The 11,163-nt window shown below is 40.8% G+C and overlaps 1 protein-coding gene across 3 annotated transcripts in view; it reads left to right on the top strand.

The window, feature by feature from the left end:
* Positions 1 to 3,137: 3,137 nt before the first annotated feature.
* The window catches only part of LOC133535254 (RNA-binding protein 38-like), a 54,195-nt gene continuing 46,169 nt past the window's right edge, over positions 3,138 to 11,163 (top strand). For all 3 annotated transcript variants that reach the window (XR_009802187.1, XM_061874913.1, XM_061874912.1), the window contains exon 1: positions 3,138 to 3,592. Coding sequence is in view for 2 of the 3 variants with exons in the window: in XM_061874913.1 (XP_061730897.1) it covers positions 3,377 to 3,592 (216 nt within the window). In the remaining variant the exon portion in view is untranslated. The remainder of the gene's footprint in view (positions 3,593 to 11,163) is intronic.

Raw genomic sequence — 11,163 nt, 5'->3', positions numbered from 1 at the left:
TACATGTTTGAATATGTTCTATTGTTAACAAAGCCAATATTAGCTTCTTAAGCGGCCTCATATTACAAACATTGTCTCGTAATCGGATCATTTATTTTTGTTCCTGGTGCTTGTTTTAGTTCACCAGCAGATGGAGCATTTTGTCTATTTAGCTGTCAACTGAAAAGTGTCAGCTGAAGTTAAAGACCCAACAGAAATGAGATCAAAGATATGTGATACATGTTAGAAGTCCTTTCTACCTCGAGATACACCGCTGGAAAAGGGGGGTGGGGATTGCCAAGAGGATATGAAGAAGGTCACGGTGGCAGGCAACAAAGGCCATGTGTGAAAAGTGAACCAGTTCATTGAGAAGAGGGTGTGAATTAAATGCCATTTTATTGAGGTTATTAGAGTAGCACCTCACTGTTAGCCTGACCCTTGGTACTTTGCAGTAGAACTCCAAGGCACCGAGGACGAGAAGGTTTACTTTGGTGGCTCCTATACTTCCATGAAAGCAGCACACACCATTTACTTACACAACTTTCTTTTTTCCAGTGGATTCCCAAATACAGTGCGGCAAACAAGTATTTAGTCAGCCACCGATTGTTCAAGTTCTCCCACTTAAAATGATGACAGAGGTCTGTAATTTTCATCATAGGTACACTTCAACTGTGAGAGACAGAATGAGGAAAAAAAAATCCAGGAATTCACATTGTAGGAATTTTAAAGAATTTATTTGTAAATTATGGTGGAAAATAAGTATTTGGTCAACCATTCAAAGCTCTCACTGATGGAAGGAGGTTTTGGCTCAAAATCTCACGATACATGGCCCCATTCATTCTTTCCTTAACACGGATCAATCGTCCTGTCCCCTTAGCAGAAAAACAGCCCCAAAGCATGATGTTTCCACCCCCATGCTTCACAGTAGGTGTGGTGTTCTTGGGATGCAACTCAGTATTCTTCTTCTTCCAAACACGACGAGTTGAGTTTATACCAAAAAGTTCTATTTTGGTTTCATCTGACCACATGACATTCTCCCAATCCTCTGCTGTATCATCCATGTATCCATTTTGGTATAAACTCAACTTGTCGTGTTTGGAGGAAGAAGAATACTGAGTTGCATCCCAAGAACACCACACCTACTGTGAAGCATGGGGGTGGAAACATCATGCTTTGGGGCTGTTTTTCTGCTAAGGGGACAGGACGATTGATCCGTGTTAAGGAAAGAATGAATGGGGCCATGTATCGTGAGATTTTGAGCCAAAACCTCCTTCCATCAGTGAGAGCTTTGAATGGTTGACCAAATACTTATTTTCCACCATAATTTACAAAAAATATATTTAAAAATCCTACAATATAAATTCCCAGATTTTTTTTCACATTCTGTCTCTCACAGTTGAAGTGTACCTCTGATGAAAATTACAGACCTCTGTCATCATTTTAAGTGGGAGAACTTGCACAATCGGTGGCTGACTAAATACTTTTTTGCCCCACTGTATGTTTTTTATGTAAACTCTTAACTGCAATACTCCCTTTGTGTGTTTGATGCAGCCCTTTTAAAGTTGTGTACACTAAACAAGGCCACGTTCATACTCGAGAGAGGCAACGCCACGAAAATAAGGGTTATTATATAAACTAGGTTGTTGGATGTATTTAAAACATTGTTTCGCTTTTAACCCAATTATGGCTGAGGACAAAAATTGAATTGTGAAGCGTGTTCCAAATAAACACCACCATTACAATTACCGGTTGTAAAATTCACTCCGTGGGGATTGTATTTAATGTAATACCAAGTATTTCTCTAACGAGTACATATCCACGCTTTTCAATTTCCTTTGTAAGCTTTATAAGCTTCCTCATGAGAGGATAACAATGGCATATGAGGCAGAGTAAAATAGTCTCCTAGGAAAATACAAATTGAAATTGCCTTTTTTTAATTGAAAAATCGTCATTGGTAAACAAAACTAAAAAATATGGCACAATGTTTTTTTGTTGTCAGAAGATCCATCCATCCATCCATCTTCTTCCGCTTATCCGAGGTTGGGTCGCGGGGGCAACAGCCTAAGCAGGGAAGCCCAGAATTCCCTTTCCCCAGCCACTTCGTCCTGCTCCTCCCGGGGCATCCCGAGGCGTTCCCAGGCCAGCCGAGAGACATAGTCTTCCCAACATGTCCTGGGTCTTTCCATGTTCATTTTTTATTAAATTTACTTTGCAGAGGACCCGGTCACCGGTGCTTAATAAATGATTACTTATATTACCTATATTTTTAAAGATTAGGATTCAATTTATTGATATACAGTGGGGCAAACAAGTATTTAGTCAGCCACCGATTGTGCAAGTTCTCCCACTTAAAATGATGACAGAGGTCTGTAATTTTCATCATAGGTACACTTCAACTGTGAGAGACAGAGTGTGAAAAAAAATCCAGGAAGTTCTATTTTGGTTTCATCTGACCACATGACATTCTCCCAATCATCTGCTGTATCATCCATGTATCCATTTTGGTATAAACTCAACTCGTCGTGTTTGGAGGAAGAAGAACACTGCATCCCAAGAACACCAAACCTACTGTGAAGCATGGGGGTGGAAACATCATGCTTTGGGGCTGTTTTTCTGCTGAGGAGACAGGACGATTGATCCGTGTTAAGGAAAGAATGAATGGGGCCATGTATCGTGAGATTTTGAGCCAAAACCTCCTTCCATCAGTGAGAGCTTTGAATAGTCGACCAAATACTTAATTTCCACCATAATTTACAAATAAATTATTTAAAATTCCTACAATGTGAATTCCTGGATTTTTTTTTTCAAATCTGTCTCACAGTTGAAGTGTACCTATGATGAAAATTACAGACCTCCGTCATCATTTTAAGTGGGCGAACTTGCACAATCGGTGGCTGACTAAATATGTTTTTGCCCCACTATATATATATAAATAAGAATATATATATATTTTTTTCAATAAACAAAGTCTTTTTTGAAGGCAGTAAAGACAGGTCGGGGAACCTAAAGCAGGTGCAGGAAGCGTGTCTGGGTGGGCGGGACGATCGAGGGTAAACACAAAGAAGTTGGCAGCCAGGGTCTAATCTCATTGGCCGCGCGTTGTGAAGGGGCGTGGCCACGTCTCCCGTCGTATATAAACAGTCGGCAGCACGCCTCATTGTGACTGTGAAGCAAGCAGTGGTGTGCGACACCGGCGGACCCAACTCCGGTTGTGAACTAGCTAGCCGATGCTACCGGTTTCTTTAACTTTTTACCACGACACATTGACTCTTGTTGTCGTGTTTTATTCGACCCGCTAATGCGGAGCCGCCACTAAAAAAAAAAAACAAAAAAAAAGAAGCTGAGTGCTTTTTTTTTTTTTTGACTTGGTGTGTGTGGCGTTTGAGGCGGCTCGTCAATGCTTTTACATCAGTTCATGAACGGAGCCCTGGAAGCTGCCATGCATCCCACGTCGCTACAGAAAGACACCACTTTCACCAAGATCTTCGTCGGCGGGCTGCCGTACCACACCAACGACGCCTCGCTGAGAAAGTACTTCGAGGCGTTCGGGGACATTGACGAGGCGGTGGTGATAACGGACAGGCAGACCGGTAAATCCCGAGGATACGGCTTTGTAAGTAGAACACCCACCCGCCAAAAGGCACGCATCGTTACGGAACGCCCGGCGGAGTTCCAACGTTCTGTTACTCTTTCATTCTGTCCCCGTAAGGACTGGACGTCTGCCAACTGGTTTCATGTCAACTTTTTTCCCCGAATAACTTTGTTTCTCCGGCATAATAAGGATAAGGGATCAAACAAGTTGATGGGTGACTAAGAAGATTATATTTTTCCACATATGTCTACACCCCCTCCCAGTCTCCCCCTGAACAACCTGGCTTATGGCTTAAGACTGTCTGCACTTTGTTTCTTTATATCAGTGTTTTTCAACCTTTTCTGAGGCACACCACAAGCAGAATAGATAAGAAAATGCAACTCAGCACTCGCATTTGTTTGATATAAATGATAAATGGGTTGTACTTGTATAGCGCTTTTCTACCTTGAAGGTACTCAAAGCGCTTTGACACTACTTCCACATTTACCCATTCACACACACTCACACACTGATGGAGGGAGCTGCCATGCAAGGCGCTAACCAGCACTCATCAGGAGCAAGGGTGAAGTGTCTTGCTCAGGACACAACGCACGTGACGAGGTTGGACTTGAACCCGGGTCCCTCGGGTTGCGCACGGCCACTCTTCCACTGCGCTACGCTGTCTCCGAATGAATTCAAACCATAACCAACCCTGCGTCACTAATGTAGCTCTTGTCTCAAAGTAGGTTTACTGTCACCAACTGTCACATCACGCCGTGACTTATTTTGAGTTTGTTTGCTGTTTTCCTGTGTGTAGTGTTTTAGATCTTGTCTTGCGCTCTTATTTTGATGTTGATTGCTATGTCATTTACGGTAGTACTTTGTGGACGCTGTCCGCTCCACACGCTGTAAGTCTTTGCTGTCGTCCAGCATTCTGTTTTTGTTTACTTTAGTTTTGCATAGGGCAGCACGGTGGGGGAGGGGTTAGTGCGTCTGCCTCACAATACGAAGGTCCTGTGTAGTCCTGGGTTCAATCCCGGGCTCGGGATCTTTCTGTGTGGAGTCTGCATGTTCTGCCCATGATTGCGTGGGTTCGCTCCGGGTACTCCGGCTTCCTCCCACCTCCAAAGACATGCACCTGGGGATAGGTTGATTGGCAACACTAAATTGGACCTAGTGTGTGAGTGTGAATGTTGTCTGTCTATCTGTGTTGGCCCTGCGATGAAGTGGCGACTTGTCCAGGGTGTACGCTGCCTTCCGCTTGATTGTAGCTGAGATAGGCGCCAGCACCCCCCTTGACCCCAAAGGGAATAAGCGGTAGGAAATGGATGGATGGATGGAAATTGGCCCTAGTGTGTGAATGTGAGTGTGAATGTTGTCTATCTGTGTTGGCCCTGCGATGAGGTGGCGACCTGTCCAGGGTGTATCCCGCCTTCCGCCCGATTGTAGCTGAGATAGGCACCAGCGCCCCTCGCGACCCCAAAGGGAATAAGCGGTAGGAAATGGATGGATGGATGGATAGTTTTGTACAGCCATCCTTAAGCTTCAAGGCCTTTTCTTAGCGGCACTCGCCTTTTGTTTATTTTTGGTTTAAACACTAGATGTATTTTTTACCTGCAAACCATCTACAAAGCAATTAATTAGCTACCTGCTGCCACCTACTGGTATGGAACAGTATTACACGGTTGCTCTGCCAAACTCTAGACAGCACCGGCACTCAACAACGGCACGTTTGCGGATTATAATCACTGGTTTGCAGAAAATATTTTTAACCCAATAAGGGGACATTACATAAACTCCCACGGCACACCAAACAATATCTCACAGTACATTAGTGTGCCAGGGCACAGTGGTTGAAAAACAGTGCTTTATATGGTTATTTTGTAGCAGCACTCTGCTTGACCACTTTTGAAGACATGGTCTCATCCTGGGAATGTGTGATAAACTTCAAAACAAGCTTATCACCCCGTCTATAATTTATGGCCTACAATGTCAGCCGCATATTTAAAAAGTCCAGTGAGCCTCTGGCATTCTCCTCACTAATAAGTAACTTATCCCAGCCAGTCTCCCTTTTGACACAAAGCACAGAAGCCACGAACGCAATGCAAATATTTACCAGAACTTTGGAAAGCACTGATGTTTCTGTCAGGCCAAAGAAGGAATGGAAAACGGTTCTAACGCGCCTGTGTTTATAGGCACAATGTAGGACAATTGCTTGGTGTTTACACATAAGCTCAACAAGACAAAAACTGTCCTGCAAGTCTTGCTGCTAACGGTTGAATCTCGAGACCGGTGTTTCCGGTTAAACAGGCTTGTTGGGATGCGGGTGCTGTCGTTAATGTACACAATGGGGTGAACGGCATGCCAAAATGGCACATTTTTTGTTGCGTGGTAGCCAGAGCTGCAAGCAAGACTCAGCAAAAGCGGGGAATTGAGATAGCACCACCTTTCTACGCACCATGTTCAAGGCCATCTGCTGCTATAGAAAATGTACAGTTTTTTATTGTTATTATGAAAACCTCAATGTTCTACTTTAAATAAACTTTGAATGGTCTTTCATGTAAGTCCGTGTTTATAATTGTAATAATAATAGATTTTATTTGTAATCACTAGGGATGTAACGGTATCAAATCTCACGGTGCGATATTATCAGCGTATTAAGGCCACGCTATGATATTATTTCGGTATATTTCCAAAAGGTATGAACACACTTTGTTTTCTTTCATGTTAGTCAATGTTTATACTTTTTATGATAAATATAATACGATTTTATTTGTAATCAATAGGGAAGTAACGGTATCAAATCTCACAGTACAATATAACGGTATGATATTCTTTCGATATATTTTCCAAAAAGTATGAGCACACTTCATTTCCTGCTTCAATGCTAATACGTCAGAAAAAAACTACACTCGCCAAGTTTTTGTTTGATACGGTCACATGCCTCAGTATTATTGTGAAGACTTTTAAACCCAAAAAAAACCCATATTTATTATACCGTTACATCCCAAATATTAAAACTTGAATTGAATTGAAGGCATGTTTAGTAATAAAAACTTATCAAAGGTAAATTGTTTAATTGATATATATAAAAAAAAAAGAAAATTTGTATTGCAAAATTACACATCTAATAGGGCTGTTTACAACTTCCTCACAGTTACATTTTTCAGAACAATAAAAACAAGATCACTTCTGTCTAGCTTCCGTTACCATTAGTAGTCTAACGGGAAATATTTGTTTTAAACCGGCTATATTTTTCACAAGTACTATGTTTTTGGACTTAAAAAAACTAATTGGTGTTTACGGTGGTCCTTCACCCGGTCTCATCAACATGTACCCGCTAGGAACGCGTGCAGAAATACAAGCGAAGCAGAACAATTCGCAGTCATGTTGTTGTTATGATAGAATATACATTTGGTGACAGCTCATGCTAACTATCCAAACAACACTCAAAGCTAATGCGCTTGCATGCGTTACATACGTACGTAGTTACGTCATTACGTTCTCGAAGCCGTAAGAGGGCGGGATATACTGCCTAAAATACATTGGAAAGTTAGCATGTTACCATGGATCGCAAAGTGCTACGCACAGCACTTGATGTAAATATATTAAGTGGCACCCCAGCATAGTGAAACTGTTTATGGTGTGGATCTATAGAGGGGCACCCCTGCATAGTGAAACTGTTAAAGGGGACATTTCAAATAGAAATGGGCAACAAAATATTTTTTTCATGTAAAAATACTTTTATTTCATGTGTGTTTGTAATAAAACAATTTAACAGTAAAATAATTAAAGAAAAATGTATAAAAACATTTTATGGCGAGATAACAAATTGAACTAAAAAGACATTTTCATATATTACTCACACCTTATTCGACCAGACTTAACTAGACTAGAACTAACACTATGTGCCACACGGTAAACAATAAGGATATTAGATGTAATTTTTCGGGATATTCTTATCAGTGACAAAGCAGGAAGTGGCTAGGAGTAAGAATGTGATAAAATTTCATATGAATCCCTGTCATTCATTAATGGACACATCCCATCCATCCATTTTTATATCGCTCGTCCTCTTCAGGGTTGCTGGAGCCTATCTCAGCTGCACATGGGCGAAGGCAGGGTACACCCTGGACAAGTCGCCACCTCATCACAGGGCCAACACAGATAGACAGACAACATTCACACACTAGGGCCAATTTAGTATTGCCAATCAACCTATCCCCAGGTGCATGTCTTTTGGAGGTGGGAGGAAGAAGCCGACCTATTCTCACAAATTGGGGCCCTACGCACAGCTCGTGATCTGCGGATAAGCAGGGGCGTCCCTGCGTCCTTTCGGAGAGAAAAGAATAAAAAAACATGGCATGCCCTTTTATGCCGCAAGTCAAAAGAAAAGTCAATGAATTGCTTGACCCACAAGCTGATGAATGAATGAACTACCTGGCCAGGGCGAGTTGACTGCGCTACCCTGGCCTTTGAGACACTGAATTATGAGCACTTGGGTAGAGTGGCAGTGTTTGTTTGCGATACAGCTCGTTAAGTAGAAACAATTTCAATATTTAGGAATTAGATTGCATGTTTGTTTGATTTCTGATTTCCTTTTATAAAAGCATTTCATGTGGAAGTTGGAGGGGTTGTTCATCCCTAGTTCCGGCCGGGTGTAAAGCTGGCAGAAGGGGAGGGAGGTGCCCCAAAGCTGAGCTCACCTTTTATCCAAACACACTTCAGAGGTGGATTAGTGGAACCCCCCACAGAAAGGCTCCACACAGTGTAAACAAAGCCGTGTCCCTTCCTGTGTGTTCACAACACAGACACTGGAGTGGGCTTTGTCGCCTAAAGAGACATACAGCGTTTAAATTTTTTTCTAAACAATGCTTGCCATGGCCTACATTCACGTCGCTGTTTGCACACCGAGGTGATGGAAGCCACTGAGTTGGCAGAACATGGCAATCAAAACCAAAGGGCTTGTGTAAAGCCAGGACTGAGAAAGGAGGGGGCGGACTAAGACTATCTTCTTAATATTCCATCCCTAATTGAATAAGCTCTTTAATTGTTACTCTGCTCTGATCCATATTCCATAAAGTGTTGCCAGGTTGCTACTAAGGGACCGCTTTAAATGCATAAGCATGGGCCTTTTTGTATTTTTAACATGATTTGCATGGTAAAAATCATGAAAAAATAGCTTTTGTTTTAGCTTTAATGCTTACATATTAAGTAGTCGAGCATTTCACTTAAATTACTTTTTTTATGCACCTGTTTGTGTATTTGAGCTTGGCGCGAGTCTGCCATTATTATTTAGTTGTAGTCCAAGTTGTTAAGAAGTTCCTTCTTTTATCCTTTTGTTAGGATAGGAAATGACGGACTTTATCCCACAATGAGGAAATTGTGTGTTTGCAGTGCAGATACAAAAAGTCCTCCAATAAGCTAAAAACCTATGAAACAAGAGGGAAACATCAGAGAACACAAACAACAAATACATTAAAGGAACACAAAGCCCATAAAACCAACTGCCACTTCTGCGGCGCCATTTGATCATACTGCCACTAAAGTAAAACAATGAAAAAACAAAAAAAAATGCATATTGTGCACATATGATTGCACCAAAACTAAATACACACCACAAACACTCACAATATGACTGATTGAAGGCTACACATATGACAGACAACCTCAAAAAACTGAATGGAATTTTACAGCCTTTTCGCTGAATAAAAGTATGTACATTATAATGAATAATGTGAGATATGTAATATTAACTATGAACGATGAAATAGTGAATATTAACAACATATGAACGTCTCTCCACCGCTTTAGTTCCCAGCAGAGGTGGGTAGTAACGCGCTACATTTACTCCGTTACCTCTACTTGAGTAATTTTTGGGATGAATTGTACTTCTAAGAGTAGTTTTAATGCAACATACTTTTACTTTTACTTGAGTATATTTATAGAGAAGAAACGCTACTTTTACTCCGCTCCATTTATCTACATTCAGCTCGCTACTCGGTACTGATTTATATCGTTCTGTTAATGCTCGCTTTGTTTGTTTTGTTTTGTGAGATAGACCTTCAAAGTAGGATCTATCACATGCCTGCGTTTCACCAATCAAATGCAGTCACTGGTGACGTTTGACTCCGTTTCACCAATCAAATGCAGTCACTGGTGACGTTTGACTCCGTTTCACCAATCAAATGCAGTCACTGGTGACATTTGACTCCGTTTCACCAATCAAACAGAGCCAGGCAGTCATATGATTAACTGCACACTTTTTTTTCTTTTTTTTACTATAAACCTTTATTTATAAATTTCAACATTTACAAATAATCAAAGTAAGTACAAAACAGTAAAAAAAAACGTACAAAACAGCGCCATGGGGTTGTAAATTCAAAGTAACTAAAATAAAATGCAAAAAAAAAAATATATATATATATATAAAATAAACGAAGTGCAAATCCATAGGCTCACTCAATCTCAGTAAATAACTTAAATTTGGAACACTGCATCATCGTTTTCACAGCTTTTTGGTTGTTAGAGTGTTTTAATGTCGAGTTCTAATTTTTTTTTTAAAGGCACAAAAAACAGGTTGGGTATTGAGAAACTTACATATATGAATATAAAACTTAGCCAATAGTATAATGGGGTTGCAAAGGTAAAAATCATTTAGAATTTTTTTTCAATACAGTGTAAAACCAAATATATATTATTTAATATATATTACTGTTTTAGTTGCTTAAGAGATATTCCTTGCTCTGAATTTGTTCATGGCTATTTTTATGTTTTTGTGCATTACTCTTTGCCGTCATCATTAAACGAACATGTTACTCATCAGTTACTCAGTACTTGAGTAGTTTTTTCACAACATACTTTTGACTTTTACTCAGGTAAATATTTGGGGGACTACTCATTACTTTTACTTGAGTAATACATCTCTAAAGTAACTGTACTCTTACTTGAGTACAATTTCTGGCTACTCTACTCACCTCTGGTTTCCAGACGACTGTCTTGCGATTGAGATTTTACAATAAAGCAAATCAGGCAACGAATACGGTGAACCATAAATGCAAAGGACAGAAAAAACCAACAGACCCTTATCACTTATCTGCAGAACAGAACTTTGTTGTAGAAATCTGCTTCCGTGTCCCTCCGTGACACTCACGTCTCAGACTGGCTGCTCTGTAAACAAACCCCGCCCACTCTTGCTTCTTGCCTCGTCTGCTTGGCTGTGGTGTAAATTACCCTAATAACCTGTATATCACTCAAAAGTGCAGATTCCAACCATTTACGGTAATTTGCAAAATGTACTGCACATCATATTTGGCGGCTCAAGTTTCGATGGTATATGTTTAAAAAATAATAATAATTTAGAGACAAAAGACGGTTCGAGTTGAAAAGCTTGAAAAGCCAAACTTTGACTCTGCCTGGTCAGGGGAGACCATCTCGATGCTCAACGCTAGCTCCGCAGCCCCATCTTTTCCTCTTTTGTCCTTCAGTATCTTCACGCGGACTCCGGTGTAACATAGATCTAGCAGCTGGTCTCCGGTGCAAACATGACCATGGCCGAAAGGGTCCCCTGAGGCAGATCCAGAAGTTCACACAAAAGTGCCACCCCTTGTTGC

Source organism: Nerophis ophidion, linkage group LG16, assembly GCF_033978795.1.
Source record: "Nerophis ophidion isolate RoL-2023_Sa linkage group LG16, RoL_Noph_v1.0, whole genome shotgun sequence".
Lineage (NCBI taxonomy): Eukaryota > Metazoa > Chordata > Actinopteri > Syngnathiformes > Syngnathidae > Nerophis > Nerophis ophidion.
Note: the sequence above shows the minus strand (reverse complement) of the source record. Positions and strands in the feature narration are given on the sequence as shown.